This window comes from Prionailurus viverrinus, unplaced genomic scaffold, assembly GCF_022837055.1.
Source record: "Prionailurus viverrinus isolate Anna unplaced genomic scaffold, UM_Priviv_1.0 scaffold_63, whole genome shotgun sequence".
Taxonomy (NCBI): domain Eukaryota; kingdom Metazoa; phylum Chordata; class Mammalia; order Carnivora; family Felidae; genus Prionailurus; species Prionailurus viverrinus.
The window spans coordinates 577,362-599,562 of record NW_025927625.1 but is presented as its reverse complement, the minus strand read 5'-3'; the positions used below and the strand labels follow the sequence as shown (position 1 = coordinate 599,562).

Sequence of the window (22,201 nt, the reverse complement as noted above, 5' to 3'; positions counted from 1 at the left end):
CAAGATCCAGAGCGTCACTGTGCAGCAGGGCTAGTCCCTAACCCCCCACATGCTCCCGAGCCCGCTCGTTTTCCCCACACCCTGGACGCACCCACCAGCCACTGGTTGGTGGGGAGCTTTCTCTGGCCCATCAGCCTCAGGGACACGGGAGCAGACTCATTTGCCTGCGGAAGGCAGGGGTTCTGTGGGTGCAGGAGGGTCCTGCTTACCTGCAGGGCCGGGGGATGTGGAGGCCACCTCAGAACCACAGCCTGTTACCAGGCATGTCCCATGTTGACCCCACAGGACTCAAGACCTCCTTGCTGCATTCCCCTTTGTGCGCATGCGCGTACGTGGATGCGCGCGTGTAGGCACGCATGTGCATGTCTGTGTGCACTATGTGGGGGTGGGGGGAGCCACGACTCCATAATGCCCTACCTGGCCTCAGACCTCAGACCCACCAGGCGTCCTGCAGGGAGCTGTAGGAGAGGGCTCTGTGCCCCAGCTCCCACAGCCATTCTCAGGGCTTGGCGCCATGAACACGTCAACCCCCGCACGGGGCTGCCTGGGCCTCAGGGTGCAGACAGACGTGCATGTGGGGTGCAGGCCCACTGCCCTAGACCCCATGGCTGGCCACATCCCATGTCTGCGTGTTGTTTTAGCCCCCAACCCAACAAAGAGAACAGACAGAATGTTCTGGTACCTCAGCCACATAGCTAATGGCATCTTTCAAGTTGAGTTCGTGGAAAACATTCAGAATCCGATCTCGTGACTTCTGTGCCGACCTTCTCATAAGGATTTTGCTAAGGAATTTCCTATCGAAATTGGACCACCTGGGGGGTCAAATCAACACAGATGTTAACACTTGGGAGGATCGTGGGACCCTGGCAGCATGTGGGGGCAGGGAGCAGCGGGCCCCCTCTCCCACTCCCAGACCTGTAATGGACGTGGTCTCCCAGGAGCTGAGGCCCGGGAGATTCCCGCCCCTCCCCTCCGAAATTTATTTACGGTAACAACCTTGAGGGTGAGATTTAAAATAAGACGAATAACCCTCAGGGGCTCGATTTCCCCATCAGTGTTCTTCCTGTCAGAACCTAGAATTCTGAATTCTGTTCTCTCATTTGATACAATATTGCAACGTTTTCCACCTGACGGTTACCTAACACTCTGGAAAGGGTAGGGCAGGCTGAGGACAGGGCCCTGGGGCCCTGGCTACAGTGAGAGGGACATATTTTACCTGCAGAGGGACTGGCTAGAGCAGGAGGACCCTCTGAGCTCCCACACTTAGAGAGAACCAGGCTGGCCAGAAGGAGGCTTTAAATCCAGCACAATTAGAATACTGGCCAGTAGTCTGGGGCAGAAGAGGATGTGGCCAGGCCAGAATTGCAGAGGAACATCTGGCTGAGGTCCAGTGGGCCTTGAGCTAGACATTGAGGGGGAGGGGTTGCCCGAGGAGGCGAGGTCTGGTGGGGGGGGGGGAGTCCCAAGGGGAGGGCGCTGCAGGAGGAGGGGTCCTGGGGGAGAAGGATCCCAGAGGGAGAGGGGTTAAGGGGGAGGAGGAGTCCTAGGGCAGTCGGGGGTCAAGGGGGTGGGGTTCCTGGGAAACAGGAGTCCCAGGAGAAGGGGGTCTCAGACAATTTGGCAAGTATCCTTGTTCTTCAGTCAGCCAGTGCTTTGTGAGGTTGGTTTATGGGGAATGTCAGCCGCCCTTTCTACCCTGTGGGTCCTCCAGTTAAAACTGAGGGCAGAGACGAATGTGCCTCCAAATTTCCCCCTTTCAGTCCAACCAGGGGCACCTAAAGCCACTTACTTATCTCTGAGATAGTTGTGTCCAATTTGCCCTGATATATCCTCGATGGCAGAGAGGATGTGGTCGAAAGCCTTTCACAGGAAAGAGAAGTGGGCTGGCATCACTCGGAGGGCTACCCCTGCCTTGCCCTGCCTCGCCCCTGCCCCCCCTCCCCCACCCCAGTCCCCTACCCGGCCATGCAGCTTCTCATTGAGTTTGGGCTCCCGGTGCTGGCTCCTTTTCACCTTCAGCCACTGCACCAGGGGCTTGATGGTCAGGCCCTGGAAGACAGGTACTGACCCAGACGGCGGGCAGGCTCCCGCCCAGGGCCCACCCTGGCCCACGGCACCCCCAGTGTGTGAACCCGTACTTGCACCCCCTCCGTAGGCCCACGGGGTGAAATGGGCCGCCCTGATCCACAGACCTGCCCTGCTCGGAGGGTCCCCCGATCAGCTCCTTAGACTTCCCAAAAGCAAGGAGAAGTGGGACACCTTCCTGGGCGTGTCTGGTCAATAAAACCCTAACTGGGGCTTCGTTAACCAGCGGCAGCACAGGAAGAACGTTTTCAGGCCAAATCGTGCTGCGTCCCCTGTGGGGCCACATGAAAACCTACAAAACGTCTCCTAGTTACTAAAATTACAAAAACCAATTAGGGCCTGGAGGCTGGAGAGGCTAGAAACAGAGTGCCCCGCTGGCATGGAGAGGTCGGGGGCGCGGCGGCCGCGTGCCCTCCACCCTACCTGGAAGACGACCGTGAAGAAGACCACGATGATGGTGGTGCTGACGAAGAGGTTCCGCTCCTTCACCTTCTGCTCGTCCAGAAGGACGACCAGAGCGAAGGCCACGGCCCCTCGCAGGCCGCCGTAAGACATGACCACCTGGTCTATGATTTCCAGCTGCACCATCCGGTACCGGTTCAGGACCCAGGTCTGCAGGACCACACCTGCGGGCGGGGAGCGCACTGAGCTCCAGGCTCCTCGAGGGCCTCAGGCCAGTGGCAGCCACCGCCCTGGGGGCACAACATGTGGGACTCCCCTCCACGGGCAGTGACGGTGACAGGTTCTGTCCCGGGCAAGGGGTCAGGGAAACTGCACGCTGTAGCCCTACTCTCCCCAAACCCTCTTGTCCACACCAGTGCTCTCTCCTGGCCGCAGGTCCCACCTGCCGCTGGGGATACTCCGCACCCCGCATTTGTGGCTGGAAGCTGCTCCCCGCAGCTCTGGGAATTTGCAGGTGTCCCTGTGACCGGGCTGCAACACTGAGGCCTTGTGCTCTTGCCTCCAGGACCAGGACCCTGCTCTGCTCTGTCAGCCGCTCCCTGGAGCCCTCAGGCCCTGGTGAGCTCAGGCAGAGTGGGTGGTGGCCTCGCCCCGGCACCGCACACCAGGGAGTGGCAACCAGGGCCGGAGCAGGCAGGGGGGCTCCTGCCTCACATGAGCCTCAATCTGCTCATCAGTGACTGCATCCGCAATGAGTCCTCAGGAAACCAGATGGATTCCTCTAGGTTCTAGAACCTTCCACCCTGACCCCCAGCTATTCTAACTCCATCTCAAGGTGCCGAAGCCGTGACAAAGCCTGGAGTTTCGATGAAGATAACCCACGGCCTGGCCGTGGTGAGGCTCCCCAGCAGCTCCCAGACCCGCCGCTCACCGGGCAAGAGGGCTGTGCTCGAACACCGCGTGCCTGGTTTCCACAGCCGGGCCCCAGCGCCTGCCCCCACTGTGCCCAGCGTCCCTCAGTCATCCCCCCTGCCCCCCATGTGCTCCTGCCCCCATCTTCCCACCCCCCATCTCCCCCGCATCCCTGTCATCGCCCCCCACCCCCTCCCCCCTCCCTGGTCCCCACCATCCCCCAGCGTCCTCACCAATGGCCCGGTACACGGAGATGAAGACCAGTGTCAGGAGCACAAAGGCCGTGTTCCACTTCCAGATGCGGGGGTTCACGGCTGAGATGCCCAGGAACATGAAGATGATGGTCTCTGCCCCACTGGCCAGCATCTTCATGGTGTAGCGCACGGTGGTGGCTGACTGTTCCGAGATGTTGGCCTTCACGTACTTCTGACAGCAGATGCCGCAGAAGGTGATGCTGGAGGCGGGACGGGCACACAGTGAGGCTGGGGGCTGAGACTCTGGCCTGTGTCTGGGCACATGCCCACCCTACTGGTCGGCGTGCTCGGCTCTGCTTAGGACCGGGTGCAGTCCCGGCCCCCGACACCCCAAGATCTGAACCCTGAGCCACCCAGTGGGCTGCCTCAGCATCTGTCCTCAGCCCGGCGGTGGCTGGCTCTGGGGGGGAGGTGCCAGGGCAGATTCGGGTCATGGGGGTGCCAGCCAGCCTCCCACCCAGAGCATCCGGAAGGGGCTGGGTGTAGGCAGAGCTCACGGACAATTCTGTGAAAACACCAACTCCTTATTTAAAACCTGAATAGACCAGATTCTTCACCCCCACAGTGGCTTCTCACCCCTTAGAGGGAAGCGGGCCAGGCGGATGGGGGCTGGGAAGAGACCCACAAGGTTGTGCCCCAGGAGGGAGGGGCCCCTCTCCCTCACCCGTCACCCCCCCTCCCCCTCCCAGGCACAGCTGCTTGGCTGTGTTGTGGGTGGGCCCTGCCCTACCCCTGCACACCAGCACGGCCCGTGGCCCACGAGCTGTGTGGCTCTGGCGCTCTGGGCCGTGGGAGCGAGGGGGACTCACGCCAGGATGGCCGACAGTGACAGCATCTCGGAGGTGAGGTAGGACAGGTAGGAGATGACGAAGACGAAGCCGGGCTCGATGATGCGCACGTGCTTGGTGAAGCGGGTCACCAGCGACAGCAGGAAGGCGAAGACGATCCCCACAAGCGTGCCCCCCAGGCTCACCACGAAGAAGGACACTGCGGGGCCGAGGACACTGGCTGAGCCGCCTGAAAGGCCCTTTGTGGCCGGGCGTGGCTGGCCCCTGCGTGTGGGCACGGCCGACCGGCTGTCCTTCCAGACCATTCCTTTCATCGTGGGTTGCCTGGTAACCCCCACAGAGGCGCCAATAACTCAGCAAACAAGCGTCCAATTCTCCCCCTGAGAGGCCACCAGGCACGTGGAGAGCTGGGAGGCCTGGCTCCCCTCCCCCATCATGGAGAAAGCCCGACAAGGGGGCCTTGGGCAGGGCTGTCCCTGCACCCCTGATACAGCCAGGCTGTCATTGTCCCTGCCCAGAGGAACGTTTGTCCAGAACCACCCAGGACACCAGGGCCCATGTCCTCCAACCAGACATTCTGGTGGGCCTAACGGGGCTGCAGCCCTTGCCTCCCCAGGGTGGCGGGACCCAACAAAATTGTTTTCCTAAAACACGTTGGGGACAGGAGGGATGGCCACCGAGACTTTTCCCACACAGGCTGTGGGTCCCAGGGGCAGGCCTGGTGTCAAAGCCTGGAGGTGATCCACATGCTGGAGAAGAGACATGGCCCCCACATTCCCCAGGTGTGCGGACCCACCAGCCACACACCTATGCCTTTCACGCAATCCACGCCAGTCACCTTGTCACCACCCAGCGTCACAAAAGATTCGAACACGTTGTAGAGGACCTGGGGGGACAGAGAAGCAAGCATGACATTAGGCCGGACCTCGGCCAGTGCTCACCTGATCTCAGGCCTTGGGCCTTGAGGACTTGGTCTGGGTCAAGCAGGCCATGGCGGCCTGTTCGCCAGGAGGAAATCATCGCCGGGAGAAAGCATCACGGAAAAGAAGATGAAGGCCAAAGACGAGCCAGCGGGTGGGATACGAGAGGCAGAAGAACATTCTAGAGGGAACTAGAACCTTTACGAGCAAACGTCGTCCTTTCCTACTATCAGCAAAGCAGGGGTGACCACAAATTTAACCCGCTACATTTAATTCTGTTTCATGTTCCAAGATGAAGCCAGAGTTTCATTTTTAGTGACTTTGCTGTTGCGTTAACTCCCGATTATAGGATCACACCCCTTGGTGTTTTTGCATGTTGACGTTTAAACCTCATTCCACCAAGATGTTGCAGATGAAAGGCTCAGGAAGGGCATGCGAGGCCACAGCTGTGGAGGCTGTGCTGTGTGTCCTATGCTGAGCCCTCCACACCCAGGGGCCGAGGGTAGGACGCAGGTTCCTGGGGAAACAGCTGGTCTCTGAGCCCCAAGCCTGAGCTCTCCAGGTCTGCTCAAGGGGACAGAGGACCCCAAAAGGCGGGGTGTGGAGCTGTTTCTACAACAGGAGGCGCACAACAGGCCTGATGACTCTCAGGTGCTGGGCAGAGTGTGGGCACACAGCCACCAAGGGTGCTGGGGGCTGGACCGCAGCCTGGGTGCCTCCATGGAAACGCAGGTGGGAGGGAAGACGAGGCTCAAGCCAGCTGTAAGCGGAGAGCTCCGTGGCTCAGGCATGAGTTAGAGCTTCTCCAGAGAAACGGAGCCACGGCACAGAGCAGCCCAGCCTCGAAGGAGCTGTGTCTTATATTTCTGATTAAGTTTGAAATTAATTCTCAAATTCCCCCGAGAACGTCTTATCTGCTACAGAAGAAATCTGGTGCAGCACAAGCTTAGGGTCTGTCACTCTCCTGAACCCTGGAGGAACACGAAGAGGGAGAATTTCTTAGGCCACAGGTACTTTTAGAGCAAGAGGGACCTTCACGTCCTGCTGTGTCTGCAAAGCCCTTGGGGAGAGGCGACAGGCTGGTGGGGCTGGCCCAGAGCAGGTGCTCGGAGATGCAGCACGCGGCTGACCTGTGCAGGGAAGGTGCTCTGTGCGTGCCTCCACCTTACCTGTAACGCACCTGCACAGAGGTAGCGGCCCAGTTTCGGGCTGGGTTTCGACAACTCCGTGCTGGCCACCGTGATGCTGAGACAGTGCTCCCGCATTTCATGAACCTTCTGTTCACTTTACGGATCTGTTGTGGCCTCACACCCTGACCGAGAGTCCTCCCGCCCCTGCCCACCCACCCCGGCCCCGCCGAGCTCCCGGGCTCCGCCTCCCTCCTGGAGACCGAGGCGCTTCATGGGTACGGTCAGCGCTCGATCGTCTTCCCTCCTAGGTTCTGGCAAGATCTCACTGTTTGTCTCTTTAGTGGCTCCCTTAGGGAAATCAGGGCCGGGGGCATCGACTCTGGACCCGGAGTTAGAGGCGTCCCGCTCTGGCAACTGGTGGTGGGGTTGGCAGTGAGGTGTTATCAAGACGGGAGAAGAGTGTTCGAAGAACCGATTGAACAGGCAGTCATTCGGAGTTGGGAGGAAGTGAGAGAGGGGACAGCATGCGATGGGGCTGCGGGGGAAACCTCCTCCAGTCAGAGCGGTGGGGGGCGGGGGGCAGAGGGAGAGCAGCCCCCACACCCACTCTCAGGCTTCTCGGGCACCTCCTCAAGGCTGATTTCTCCGCCCACAGCACCAAGGCCCTGGGGCCGCCCAGCACCCGCTCACCACAGTGACGGCGTCATTCAGCAGTGACTCCCCAAAGACGATGATGAATAGGACCTCGTTGACGTGCACCTCCTCGAACACAGCCAGGACGGCCACCGGGTCCACGGCGGCTATCAGGCTCCCGAACAGGAGGAAATCCAGCAGCCCGACCTTCAGGTCTCCTGCAGGACAGGCAGGGCCGTCAAGGAGAGCCCTTCGGGGCCCGGCTGGGCGAGGACCTCTGAGCCCCGCACACCGACTCCCCTGGCCCTCTCGGGGGCTTCTTCAGGCTTCCGTCCTCCTGACTGCCGGCTTAGAAGCCTCTCAGATGGGACTCCCTCTTGGGCCTGGGGCTGGCTGGTTGTGGAACCTGGGTCAGAGCTGCCTGCCTGCCTCCCATGGGCTCCCACAGCCTTCAGGAAAGGCTGGTCTCACCCCCACTGGGGACTGACTGCCCCTCGTTCTTCCCTTCATCCACCCTGGGGCCTGCTTACTCCCTCCTGGGGGGCCCACCGGGAGGCTGCTGTGAGCAGATGAAGGACCTGGGGGGCTCGGCCATGCACAGCATGGGATCAGACCCCTGCCCTGGGCCGTCTGCGGTCCAGGGTTAGGGCTGGAAAGGGGGTCAGGGGCTCAACAGGCATGGGAGAAAGGCTTCCCTGGAAAGTGATGTCTCCGCCCAGATGAGAGCCACCAGGACCCAGCCTGGGGGGAAGTGATGGAAGGGAGCAGGGGAGGGGCAGGCCTCACAGGGTCCTGGGGGGCCACAGCTGGCCTGGGGAAATCCTGGGGGACTCCAGTAGGAGGGGCCACCAGGGAGGTTTGAGGGACAAGAAGGGAGACGAGGGCTCAGAGTGGGGCGGGGGCGGGGGGAGGGGTAGGAAGGGACCTTGGAGGAGCAGGTCCTCAGAGTGAGCTCCGCTCTGCTTCTTGAAATGGCCCAGTGGATTCCTGGTGCCCTTGGGGGCGAGGGTCGTGCTGAGATGCACTTTCCAACATTCCAACATCTCTGTCTCCAAAGCGGCACCAGGCTGCACTCACAGCCGCACGGCAGTCCGCACCGGACACACAACCTCTGGGACCCGAGGACGGTTGCCTCATCCCGGCTCTGTCCAGGACTCACACCTGCTCTCAGCTGGGCTGCTCCAAGGAAGGCCTTGTCCGGGAGCCTTCCTGGCACTGAGCCGCCTTCCCGGCCTGAATGCACTGAACCAGACCTCAGGCCTGGAGGGTATCGGGGAGGCCCACGTGGGTGGGGAGACACAGAGGCCATGCGTGGGCTGGACCGCTACCCCTCCAGGCACTTGGGCCCTCTCCAGGTCTAGGACAGGGCTTCCGCAGGAGCCCAGCTCTCCCTTAGGGCCACGCAGGGCCCCCTGGAAGGTTGTCTCCTCGGAGAGACGTGGCCCTGGAGGGAGCTCCCCGTGAGCTCTGAAAACCCAGCAGCCTGGCTCCAGAGTCTGTGTCCCGAAGAAGTGGGAGGTGTTAGAACCAGCTTACAAAGGGTTTAAAATGTGCCTTTTGAAATGGGAATCGTAGGGTTTGCTTTTCTACCTCCAGGCACTGTTGGTGAGGCAGAGGTGAGAACACAGTCCCTCCTGGCTTCAGACACGGGGACTCCACACCCACATTCCACATTTTGGGGCCGTCCCGTCTTTAAATGCCTCCTGGCTCGTGGGTCTCTCACTAAGGGCCCAGACAGACCCGGTGGTACATTCTGGAAGCCAGCCACTCCAAGCAGGAAGTGTCCCGGGGCCAGCCTGCTCTCCTCCCTGGGGCAACAGTCTACCACCCACTGGCCCTCTCTGACTGCCTGAAGCCTCTGCTGGGCCTAGCCCCGGCTGGCCCGTCCAGACACCCATCCAAGATACCCGCTGCCAGCCCTACCTATGGCCTGGCCTAGGGTGACTTTTCCTCAGAGGGGTGCCCCGGCCATTGGACTACAGAGACCGATTGGTCCCTGCCTCCCCAACTCCTCAGATGCCTTGCTCCGGGTGTCTAGGGACAGGATAGGCTCATTGGCCCCTGGGTGCTGTTCTGATCTGTGACTTTGGCTGATGCCTAGCCTTGACCAGCTGCATCCTGAGGACTGAACACAGGTCCCCTTAGGAACTCCTGCTCTAAACCCTGAGACTCTCCCCTGTGTCCAGTGGCTAGAGATGGCCCTGCCATCCTAGATGTACCCAACCACCTAGAGGCATCACCAGTAAATGCACCCGGGGCTCACTCACCTCCAAGGCCCGGCCAGACGTGTTTGGCCCCATGTCAATCTTAGGGGGTTTCTCTGGGCTGAGCCTGGAGGCGGTGCCAGATGGCCGTGGGGGCTCCAGGAAGCATACGTGCTCCCCATGGGGTGAGGACAAAGTCCCAAGGTGACAAATGGGACAGGTGAGGTGACTATTCCCGTCAGGGGACCTTTGGCCTCTCTTTCTCAATGCATGTCCTTTGTCATCAAGGTTTTGAGGCCTTGATCCACACAAGGAATGCTGTGCAAGGCTGTTCCTTCAGCCGGACGGAAACCACCGATCCGGGCCCGTCCCTGGGAGTCTGGTTCGGCAGGTGGTGGTGTTTGGGGCCTGTGGTGCCAGCACCCACTTCTCATCGGTCGCCCCCAATGCCGGAAGCTAACCCTGTAGACCCATGATGCAGGCGGCCAGCCACAGCAGCCCCGGAACGGGCAGCGTCTAGGGCTGCGCGCACATCTGCGCAAGGCCTCAGCTGAGCCCCTGGCCTCACCTGTTCCAGTTTCCCAGGTAGATAATGGCCAGCTCCCGGGTGGGTGGGGCGCACCTCGGCCGTACGCCAGGGCTGAATTAAGTAACCCAAACTGCAGGAGACACTGGCAGGGGCAGGAGGGGCACCGGTGACTGTGCAGAAGCTGGCGCGGCTTTTCTTGCAGGTTGGGTGGGGGCGCCCGGGCCGCCGCTGCTCAGGTGGGTGTCTACCAGGCTCCACAACCGGCCTCTGCCCAGGGGCCTTCTCCTCCCTCTCCCTGGAGGCTTGCTGGCAGGGGAGCGAGGCCCATCCCCACCTCCTTGCTGAGGGGGAGGGACAGCAGCTTGGCCGACTCACCCACCCCACCCACCCGCCGGCCTGGTTGGACAGGGCGTCATTCCCAGGCAGGACACGAACCTCAGCCTGGGGTTGCCTGGACAGGCTCTTGTTCATTCATTAAACCTTACTGTAAACATGCCAAGCGGGTTAAGTGGACCCACCGGTGACATCTGTCACCCCAACCACTCATCCCCTTTTCGGGTCTGTGTTCTGTACCGAGCGTTGTTAAGTGGAGTGCCCAGAGTCTGCTCCCGCAGAGCCCAGCCCAAGGACCCCACACCGGGGACCCCACCCCGAGGACCCCCCTGCAGACGGCATGCCCACTCACCCATCAGGCCGCTGAGGAAGACGCCGTAGAGGGACAGCCCGGTGGTGGCCGCGTTCCACACGGTGCCCACGACGGCGTACAGGAGGATGGTGCCCAGGTTGCCAAAGAAGAGCCGGTTGGGCATGAAGTAGCCGGCGTCCAGCACGATGGGGGGCAGCAGGTAGAAGAAGAAGACAGTGGGGGTGAGTGTGAAGGAGGCGATGTGGTCGGCCGCCCAGACGATGCCGCCCAGCACCAGGCCCAGCACGATGAGCAGTGCACTCTCGGGGACGACGCTGGTGACCTTGTGTGACAGGTGGAAGCCTGCGGGGGAGGGGGCCGTCAGGGGCGCCGGGACCCCTCCGAGCGAAGCCTCTGGTCCAGGGCCACCGCGGGCCCCTCCCACACGGGCAGATTTCATTCCGGAAACGCAGCAGGCTCTGGGGCTGACGGAGACCAGAAGCAGCTCTCCCTGTTCACGCCTGGGAGTGGGGGCTGCCTGGTGGCTCTGTGGACAGGCCGGCCTCCTGGGAGGGGCTGTCCCAGCCCACAGGACAGACACGGGCCTGGGAAGTGAGGCTCCATGTCTGCGTCTGTGGACGCTTCCCTCCGGCCCCACTCATGTGGCCAGGAGGCCCTGCCAGTCCACTGTCGACTGCTGTCCCCTCGGGACCTGGCCCCTGGGACACCCTCCTCAGGGTCTCCTTGCCTTTGAGGGGTGGGTCTGGGGCAGACAGAGACTCCCATGACAGTCGGGCTGCAGGGAGCGGCTCCTGAGCCCAGGGCACCCTCATCCCAGGCCCCGCGTGGCCCATCCCCTCATCCCTCCATGCTGCCTCACCCAGCTTGTCTCAAGGTGCTGGAGCCTGAAGTGCGGCTGCCTTTTAACCTGCCCTGGTGGGACTCGGGGGGCCCCGGAGGTCCCCCTGCTGACAGCCGGCTGCCTGGGCCCCGTGGCCCATCACCCTTGCAAAGACCTTAGGGTGCAGAGGCCTGTACTCTGAGTGAGGCAGGCTCACAGACCTCCCAGGGCCCTTTTCTCCTTCTATTGTGTTTGTTCTATTTTAAGACTCAGAGAAAAGGTTAGAAGAATTCCTAGGATGTGTCCCAGGTGGCAGCAGCTGCCTGGCCAGTGAAGCCCCCCATCCGGGCTTCCGCCGCCCCTGGACCGTGCCACTCTGTCCACCCCAGGCACCACCTCCCTGCTGTCCGTGTCCCCTCCCCTCTCCCCCCGAGTCTGTGGAAACCTCTCAGACCTTCTGGTTCCACCAGCCGCTCGCTCTAAGGTCTCCTAGCCTTGGTCAATGATCTCTCAGGTCTAACAATGGGTGTTGACCCATGAAAATCCTCTTTACAATTTCCCCGCTTTGCCGTCCTCGCTGGAGCGCCCGTCTTACTGAGATTGTGTTGGCCCTTTTCTGGGAGGTTGAGCTCTGTGGGGACTTCCCTTCCATTTCTTGGGTCACATTTTACCCCAGGTGTCCTCCCCCTTCTCTTTCCTACAACATCGTATGGCCGCCGGCTGCTTCTTCGCCCTATTCGTGCCTGACCTCACTTTATACGCACTCACGGCGCAGGGCAACTTTCTGATTCTGGCTTCTGCCTCATATGGGCTCACGTGAGCTAGAGTTTGGGGCGGGATGTTGCTGTCCTTGTCCTGTGGTCTGGGCGCCCTCCTGGGACCCTCGTTCCGTGCTCTCAGCTGGCATCATGTTGGCAGCCAGGGCCGGGCCTTCTGGGCTTCTGCACTTCCGGCCACCCAGCCCAGGCACGAGGGAGGGTGACAGTTTCAACCAGCCAAGGCCTCTGGTTGTTGGGAATTCTTGGTGAGAGAGGCCAGCCCTGCAGGCGGGCTCTCCCCATGCCCGTGACCCCTTCCGGAAGGCAGCTGCACTGTAATGAGCTAATTAAACGGAAGACTTGATTGACTCTTAAGTGGCAATTTGCTGGTGGTTCAGCTATTAAGCATATAATGGGCATTTTAGGAGCCAGTAAGCCGAGTTCCTGTGGGGGAAATGCCCTGTGGTCACTGGCCCGAACTGCAGGGATGCAGTCAGGGATGTGGCTCCCAGTCAGGCTGAGTCACCACAGGCAGACCCCTTCTTCCCGCATCAGGTCACTGTGAAAAATCCCTGACTCTAGGGTGGACGCTCAAGGCACAGCCATGGCCTCTGCTGCAACCCCACCGGGGGAGGGGGGGGGCTGGGCCTCTGGGAAGTGGGGAGGGAGACAGGGAGGGGGAGCAGGAACTGAGAGGCACATGCCTCACCACGGCCACCAGGAAACCCAGCACCCGGCGTGCTCAAGTGGGCTTGGCCACCAAGACTCCAGTGGCAGGTGGAAAGACCCGATTCCCTCTCAACCCTTGTTTGCTACACCTCGTTAGAGAAGGATCCAGCAAAGGCAAATCTGAGCAGTGACCCAACGACCTCCTCAGGACCCACAGCTCGGGGCCTCCACATCTGGCCTGGCCCAGAGCCTGAGCCATGACCGTGGAGAAAGGCCCTGCGTCCTAAGGCCATGTGCCAACAGGGTGGCTGTGACCTTGGGAAACGATTAGGTGGTGCAAACTTCCGCCTCAAAATCCCACGGCATTTTCTGGGGAAAAGCCAAACCTCATAGGCTGGACAGGCAGGGAACGTCTGAGCCTTTGAGGAGCCCACGGAGCTGGCTTTCCCATGCGCCCTGCCGAGGGAGAGGGCAGACAGCGATTCAGGATGTGCACCAGCCATGCTGTGCTGACCCCAGGCACAGCCACGGGCAGAAAAGCTTTGCAGAAAGCGGCTCCCCACAGGCCTCGAACACTGGAGAAGCAGCAGCTTAGCGGCGTAAACCCCAGCTCGGCAAATATTTGAGCTGCTAATGCAGGCAGGGCACGTGGTGCATACTCCTAGGACTGACAAGACAGAGTGACAAGAACAGTAGAGGACAAAATCAAAGTGCACCAGGATGCACAGACTGCGGGGAGCTGAGTGAGGCCGGGTCCGGAGCTCCCCTGCCGAGGCCGGTCCCTTCCGACCAGGGAACGTTAGTGAAGCGACTCCCAAACCCACAGGTAACTGATTGCCGAGGCCGGGAGAGTTACAGCTAATTAAGCACGAACGGCCTGGCTGCAGGGTGGTAACCACAGGGGACACACACTTTTCATTCTAATTACAAACCCTCTGACTGATGTTAAAGGTCAGGAGGCGCCGGCCTGCCAGCCAGCCATTTCTGGAGCAGGCCCTGGACAGAGTGGGTGCCGAGGCCCCCGGGAAGGTCATCGCTGACGTGTGTCACGCCCCCTCGGGATGCGGCTGGGTACCCAGGGCCTGGGGTCAGGCCCTATGTGGCCACAGCCTCCAAGGATCTCTCAGCAAGATTCAGCTGAGTCCACGCAAATGCAACAGCACAGTAAATCCTTTGGTTTTACTTTAACGCGCACGAGCCTTGGTCAATTAAACGCTGCCTGACAAAGTAACCAGACCGAGCAGTGGAAACATTCCCAGAGAGAATGAGAAGCGCTGGGAGTACACAGGGGACCCCCTTCACCTGGGGGGCAGGCGTGTAGGGGTTGGGCCTGAAATATCACACAGTCGGGTCCACACACAGGTGCTCAGAGACACAGGTGGGCACACACACACACACACGCGCGCGCGCACGCACACCCCCGCACGTGACTTCCCCAGCACTCACTCCACAGACGAGCGTGAGGTTCCTCCCGCGCTTTCCTAGGACGGGACTGGCTCTGAGCCCCTCCCCACCACCCACGGGGAGAGGAACAGACCCCCCTCTCTGACCTCCATGCTACCTCAAGAGGCACCAAGGTATGAGTTAGTTACAGCAAATGTGTCAGCTGCCAGGCCCAGGGCAGGAGCCGAAGATATTTATAGTGTCCTCAAATATTACCTAGCTGACCCCACACCTCCTGCCTGCAAGGATGTTCCAGATGAGTGCTCAGAGTTGTTGTCAGACAGGCCTGGCCTCTCCCCAGGGAGGGTCTATTTCCGGGACCCTGAGTAGAGCTTCGAGAGCAAAGGAGGCCTTTCAGGATTGGCCCTTCTGCTCACAAGCCACGAGACGCTTTAGACATTGCGTGCCTACAAAACTCAAGCAAACTTTGTCAATTTTTAAATTAAAAAACGAAAATTGTTAATAGCTTCCTAGGAAAGCATCAGATTCTTTCATCTGGAGCCATCGTGAACAGAAGTGAGGACAGAAGGAAGGCTGGGCCCCAGCCAGCTTCAAGCACTGAGCCGAAGCGTGCATGTCCTAGCTGAAGGCGTGCGGGGACAGGAGCTGGAGCCGGAGCCCAGCGAGCACCAGGACGACGTTCACAGCAGCGTCCTTCTCCCCGAGCAACCCCCTCCTTCTCAGCCCTCCTGGGCCAGGCTGCTCCTGTGGTAGTCCACATTAAAGGGTGCCATGCTTAAGCTTTGCTTTCTTATGGTTTCATGACTGGCTCTAAATTCAATAAAAGTTTGGGAGCAGGATCTGTGACAATTATACCTTCGGGGCCGGGCACTGGTGGGGTAGCACCATTGTACCAACCGTCCCTAGGGAACAACCACGAACTCTGGAAGAAACATGTCAAATGGCAACTTAGGCATTGAGGAGAGACGGAGAGAAGGCAGACACTGGCGGGCTCCAAACCTTGAGGGAAAGGGTGGCAATGGGCGAGTTCCCTGTTTTCTTTTTTGTTTTCGTTTTCCTGACTTTCCTGTTTTTTATGGCTTTTTCCAGAGAGCAGACCCCAGCTGGGGTTGTCCAGAGCAGTTAAAACTGTAGCCTTGGGGCGCCTGGGTGGCGCAGTCGGTTAAGCGTCCGACTTCAGCCAGGTCACGATCTCGCGGCCTGTGAGTTCGAGCCCCGCGTCAGGCTCTGGGCTGATGGCTCAGAGCCTGGAGCCTGTTTCTGATTCTGTGTCTCCCTCTCTCTCTGCCCCTCCCCCGTTCATGCTCTGTCTCTCTCTGTCCCAAAAATAAATAAACGTTGAAAAAAAAAAATTTAAAAAAAAAAAAAAAACTGTAGCCTTACTGGGCTGAGAAAGCAGAGGGCAGAGATGACGGTGACCACGGCAGCTGGGCAGCGAGAGGCCAACATTCTATGTGTGAACTCTTCCCAAATTCCTGGCTGATCCTTGAATTACACACGAGAGAGGCAGGTACCAACTTCCTGTCACCACAGGGAGACCTCTTTGGAGTCTCAGTCCATTCCTGGTCAAAAGACAGCACGGCACCAACCACCACCACAGAAATCAAGGCTCTCCAGAGGAGCACAGCGGAATACAGAGTCTCTACAACGTATGAGCTATAGTCCTGGAAACAATCCCTAATTACCAGACACATGAAGACACAGGAGAATGAGACCCAGACATCACTGGGGATCTCAAGGTGATCCAGACATTGGAATTAGCAGACAAGGGTTAAAAAAAAAACTACTGTAACTATGCTTAAGGGTGTAAAGGAAGATATACTTGTAATGAATAAAAAACTAGTAAATCTCAGTAGAGAAAAGGAGTTGGCGATTTGTTTTCAATAAGAGGCAGATAGAAAATTGCTTAGGCGTGTAGGTTCTATGGTCTGTTCGGCAGTTAGTCAGCTTGGCTGCTGCATCACAAAAACAGCCATAACACCCACGAACAGCTGTGCTCCAAGAAAACTTGATTTACAAAAACAGGTGGCCAGCCCACGGGACATAGTCTGCTGACCCCTGACATAAAAGAAACCTAAAAGAACCAAATGGAAGTTCCAGAGTCGAAGAATTCAATATCTGAAATAAGAGATTCAATAGACAGACCTGACAGCAGACAGAGAGAGGAGAGACAGCGAACTCGAAGTTAGATGAGTGGACACTGTCCAGCATAAAGAACAAAGGTGAGAAAGATAAAAACGTGAACAGAGCATCAGCCGCCAGTGGGACAGTGTCGGAAGGTCCAATACATGTGTAAATGGAGTCCTGGAAGGCCAGGAGACAGAGGAGGGGGTGGGGAAAATCTGAAAAGAGAATGGCCCCAGATGTCGCCCATCTGGCAAAAGACATAAATTTGCAGATCTGAGAAGTCCCTCAGATTGGATTTCTATCTGATTTCTATTTCTATCGATCGGTCTTCAAGTGAAGTTGGAATAAGTGTGAGAAAGGCCGAGGGCCCAGGGAGAAGCAGTGGGGGCGGTGGGGCGCCTGGAGGACATGAGATGGGCACCTGGGGTTTGGGGAGGGCTGGGGCCGGGGCCGGGGCCAGGAGAGGACCTCAGAAGAGGAAGGGCGGGGGGCCGCCCCAGCCTGGGCTGCGTAGAGCCCCACGGATCAAGCTGGTGGTACCGATCCGATGGCACACAGGGCGTGATTGCTGCAGGAAGCTGGTGGCCCGGTCACGGAGACCCTGTTTAACAAAATGGCTCGCGGAACTGCAGCTGCAACGGCAGGAGGAAGAAAGGGTCCACGTCAGAGCCACACAGATCCCCGCGCCGGCCCCACGGACGGAACCCCAGCTCTGCTCAGGGTGTGACGGGCCACCGGGCCCCGTGTACCTGGTGCCTCCGCTTTCACAGGACCTGTGGCCCCGGAGGCTTCACAGACCAGAAAGGCGTTGTTCCTCAGAGCTTTCGGCTTCAAGGACATGGAAAGTTAGTCTTGGCCTGGTGGTTGCCTGGAGGCTCGGAGGTTGACCATGATGGTCACACTCGTTGTAAAATCCACCAGACAAAGATACAAAGATGCTTCGCTCTGGGGTGGGGCCGGGGGGCCGCGAGGGGCCCTCGAAAGGCTCCAAGGATTTTATGAACGGGTTCTCTGTGGGGGAGCAGGTGTAGGTCTCGCTGACCTTTTACCCCTTCGTGTGAAAATTCCAGCGAGGCTATTTTCTCTGAGGACATCTTTGGTGCAGATAATGTGTGGGCAGCGTCCCAAGGTGTCGTAAACCGAGCCTGTGCCCACTCACGTGGCTGCTGTGTCGCCACGGTCACCACTATCAGGGCGTTCCTAGCACCGTCCCCTGAGGCTGGGACTTTGTCATGGGCCGCTGCCCGGACGCAGAGCAGCAGGAAATGGTGGGGACTATTGACTCTTGATATGGACGCGGTGCTGCAGGAGGGTGAAGGGCTCCCCAAGGTGGGAAGGCCACGGGGCAGCTGCCGGCCGGGAGGGCCCCGCTGAGGAGAGCAGCACTGACACATGCCAGCTGTTCCCGGAGGCGCATGGAGCCGCGGGGACATCCTTCAAGAGGACAGGCACAGCCTGCTGAGTGGCCTGGCCAGGTGCTGCCCCTGCGGACCCCTCGTGCCCGGTTCCCCACGGAGCAGTGTCTCCACGGTTTCTGCATGTGTGAGGGCTTTCTGTTCCGAGGGACCTGTCCTGCCACTTCTCGAGCTATGATTATCTTATCCCTCCAGACTCGATTTCCTCAAGGTCAGATGACAGTCTAGACCCTTCTGGGAAGTTGGACGATGAAAATCAGATTCTCACAAGGAAGGTGGACTGAGTGCGTTCTCCCCAAGCCTGATGAAAACAAAAGGGGAAAAGGGGGGAGGGGGGGTGTCACTCATTGTCTTTATTTTTCATTTTTTGGCCAAAAGGAAGGAGAGATACGAAGACACTGGCGAGTCAAGCGAGTCAGTCAAGCGGGTGAGGGAAAGTTCGAATATCACCATCACTATGCACACCGATGAAAGGAGGGTCGCACCCTTGATAAGAAAGTACATCTAGAGATTTCAAACCTCTTTTCAAATATGAGAGCAGAAGTACTTGACAGAAGAGTTGAGGGGACAGAGATAGAGGGAAAAGACAAGGACACAAAACACAGGAGAGGAAACCTAAAAGGGGAAGAACAAGGGACGATCGGGAGACGAGAGCAGAGGAGACGGGCACTGACCCGACAGCTACGAACACCCTGGGTGCACAGGGCTCCAGGGACTCTGTCTCCAGGGACTCAGCATGATGGCCAGTTGGATCCCACCCCCAAAGTCGGGAGGAGAGGGAGGAGACCCCACACGAGGGAGGAGGATTGGGGAGGAGAGGGAGGAGACCACACACGAGGGAGGAGGCTGGGGGGGAGAGGGAGGAGACCCCACACGAGGGAGGAGGTTGGGGGGGGAGAGGGAGGAGACCCCACACGAGGGAGGAGGACTGGGGGGGAGAGGGAGGAGACCACACATGAGGGAGGAGGCTGGGGGGGAGAGGGAGGAGACCCCACACGAGGGAGGAGGCTGGGAGGGGAGAGGGAGGAGACCCCACACGAGGGAGGAGGACTGGGGGTGAGAGGGAGGAGACCACACACGAGGGAGGAGGCTGGGGGAGGAGAGGGAGGAGGCTGGGGGGGAGAGGGAGGAGGCTGGGAGGGGAGAGGGAGGAGACACCACACGAGGGAGGAGGCTGGGAGGGGAGAGGGAGGAGACACCACACGAGGGAGGAGGCTGGGGGAGGAGAGGGAGGAGGCTGGGGGGGAGAGGGAGGAGACCCCACACGAGGCACTGGGCCAGGGACAGGACACCAACTCTGGAGGGGCCTGGAGTGATGCCTCCTTCCTGGGCAGGGAGTTGACTTCCAGGCTTCACCCAGAGGGGTCAGTCTGCTCCTGATGCTTGCTTGTCAAGGCTCAGCTTGCTGCACAGCCAGTCCCCAGAAGTAACAGAGGGAGAAACCACATTTGGTGGAGAATGAACCCACCAAACGGAGGTTCTCCCCAAGACAAGAAGGCACGCGATTCAGGAGATGGGGTGCCCAGTGTGGGGGAGCTGGTGTTGTGCCCGCAGAGGGGAGGGGCCCGGAGCACATTGCCACGTGCAGCAGCCTTCTGGGAGTTTGGGGCCGAACCACTTAAATCCATAGAAATCTGTGCCAACAACAACAGATTAGTCAATGACTTCGGGTGAAACAAAAGGATGTCCTGGAAATGGAAAAATGGTCCCATGCTATCTCATGGCTATGAAGACAGTTTGTGTAGTCACAACGTTCAGCACCGAAATTTTGGTGGAAAACACCAGAACTTAGAGAGCAAGCATGTGGGGGTGGGGCAGGCTTTCTGTGCTAACTCCCCTGGCCAGAGACCCACAGCTGGTGAGTCTATCACAACCCCTTCCCGCCTTGTGCACCCACATGAATGGTCCTGGCCAAGATAGCCTAACACGTGTGCTAGCAAAGCCAGGCACACAAGGCAAGGCGGCTGGCCCCCTGGGCAGGGAGGGGCAGGGGCAGGGGCAGGGGCAGAACGAGTCCTAGATGATGTCTGTGCAGAAAATCCCAGAAAGTGATGGAAGACTTCAGGGTATACAAAGTCCATCACTTTCCCATAAACCAGCAATAAAGGTATGGAATTCGAAATGTAAACCATGACACCATTTACATCAACACCAAAAAAAGAAAAATAACCAAAAAGCAAAAAAAAATCTTAGGTAGAAATCTAACAAAATATGTACAGAACCTACATGAAAACTTGCAAACTTGGACGAAGAAATCAAAGAAAACCCATATAAATGGCGAGATAGTCCACGTGCACGAATGACAAGACTCAGCACGGTCACGCGGCGAGTTCTTCCTGGCACGATCCACGGACACAATGCGATCCCAATAAAAAATCCCAGCCTGTTACTTTATCATACGGAGGCAAAAAACCCAGAGCAGCCAGCACGACCTTGAAGAACATTCGAGGACTGACACTTCCCGACTTCAAGACTCAGGTGAGACCACGGGGATCGCTGAAAGGACGGACGAGCGGAACAGAGGGCCCAGAAACAGACGCATGTGAGCACAGTCACGGTCTTTGACGAAGGGGCACGGGTAACACGGTCGAACAAAAGTGGTCCCCTCGGCAACTGCCGGGACGGCGGGACGTCCCCGTGAAGAAAAATGAGTCCGGACACAGACCTTACAGCCTTCACCACTATGAACTCTCAACGGATAGAGACCTACAAGTAAAATGCAGAACTATACGTCTCCTAGAAGATCGTGGGACAGAAAACCTAGCTGGGTTTGGTGATGACTTCTTAGATGATCCAGCACGATCCCTGAAAGAGGGAAGCCCGACCTCACTGAAATGAACGACCTGCCTGAGAAAGACCACGTCAAGAGAGCAAGAAAACAAGCCACAGCGGGGAGAAAATATTTGCAAAACATGTACCTGATAAAGGATTTGTGTCCCACACACACGAAGAACTCAAATCTCAGTAAGAAAACAAACAATCCAATTTAAAAATGGGCCAAAAGCCTAAAGAGACACCTCACCAAAGAAGATATGCACGTGGAAACGTAGCTCAATATCATACGTCATTAGGGGATCGCAGATTAAAACAACAAGGTACCACTAGACATCTATGAGAATTATTAAAATCCACAACACAGACGACTGGAGATTCTCGCTGGTGGGAATGCAAAACGGTGCAGCCACTTTGGAAGACAGTTTGGCGGTTTCTTGCAAAACTAAACATAACCTTCACCGTACGACCCAACAATCGTCTCCTTGGTGTTTACACAGAGGAGTTGAAGCCTTATGTCCATACAAGAGCCTGAAAATGGATGTTTCCAGCAGCTTTACTCGTACTTGCCAGATTGTTCTTCAGTAGCTGGATGGATCACGAAGCCGTGCTCCATACACAGTGGAGTGTCATTCAGCGCTAAAATAAACGAGCCATCGAGATAGGAAGATCCGTGGACGAGTCTTCGATGCACGTTGCTAAGGGCAAGAAATCCATCTGAAAAGGCTACCCTGGAATCCTCATATAGCAGCATTCCAACTCTACGACACTCTGGAAAAGGCAGGGACTACGGAGGCAGTAAAAAGATCAGTGGTGGCCAGGTCATGGGGGAAGGGAGGGATAGGTGGAGCACAGAGGATTTTTAGGGCGCGGAAAATACTCTGTATGATCCTGTAATGATAGATACACGTCATGACACATTTGTTCAAACCTGTAAGATACATAACACAAGAGCAAACCGCGATGTAAACCATGGGCTTCAGTTAATAAGGATACATCAATATTGGCTCATTAACTGCAACAAATATATCACAGCAATGTAAGATGCCAACAATAGGGACACTGGGGGTTGGGGAGAGGGGGGAGGGGGAGCCGGTGGGTATGGGGAACTCTCTGTGCCGCCTGTTCAATTATTGCGTACATTTTCACCTTCACTAAAAAATTAGGTCTATTAATTTTTGAAAATCAGCATTGCTGAGGTGTGGGGGATTTCTTTGCGCTGTGAGGTAGGCTTGGGAGGCCAGGCCCGGGACGGAGGTGACGTGACGGTGTTTTAGGGACGAGGGAGGGAGGTGGGTAGGCCAGGAAACACCCTTGCTCCTCGCCCCGAGGGACAACCGGGGGTGAGCGGCCTGCGGTTTTGTGCCGGCCGGGGAGCGATCTGTCGTGACTCTCCTGCGCTCGCGTGCTGTCAGGTTTCGTCTGAACAAAACCAAGTTTGTTCAGTTTCACCGAAAAGGGTTTATTGCCACCCACGGGGAAGGGGCAGCTCCAGACTGGGGTGGTGCGGTGTGGGGTTCTGGCTGCCAGGGTGGCGCAGGGCGGAGGGCGCCACGGTGCCCGGAGCTTTCCTAGTGTGTGAGGCAGGGGCAGCGAGGAGGCCAGGTGCCAGGAGAGGGCACGAGTGGGTGTGCAGGGTGCAGGTGTGAGCACACGTGGGTGTGAGCTGTGTGAGCAAGTGCGGGCAGGCGGGCGGGAGAAGCACCCCCCCCAGGAACCACGTGACGTGGCAA

The 22,201-nt window shown here is 58.4% G+C and overlaps 1 protein-coding gene across 1 annotated transcript in view; it reads right to left on the bottom strand.

The window, feature by feature from the left end:
- Positions 1-22,201, bottom strand: part of SLC9A3 (solute carrier family 9 member A3) — a 39,211-nt gene that overhangs the window by 4,293 nt on the left and 12,717 nt on the right. Inside the window, exons 2-10 of the mRNA XM_047848456.1 lie at positions 10,543-10,845; positions 7,182-7,342; positions 5,249-5,327; positions 4,463-4,640; positions 3,633-3,853; positions 2,509-2,711; positions 1,960-2,049; positions 1,790-1,860; positions 683-812 (exon numbers count right to left, since the gene is read on the bottom strand). Coding sequence (XP_047704412.1) covers positions 683-812; positions 1,790-1,860; positions 1,960-2,049; positions 2,509-2,711; positions 3,633-3,853; positions 4,463-4,640; positions 5,249-5,327; positions 7,182-7,342; positions 10,543-10,845 — 1,436 coding nt within the window. The remainder of the gene's footprint in view (positions 1-682; positions 813-1,789; positions 1,861-1,959; positions 2,050-2,508; positions 2,712-3,632; positions 3,854-4,462; positions 4,641-5,248; positions 5,328-7,181; positions 7,343-10,542; positions 10,846-22,201) is intronic.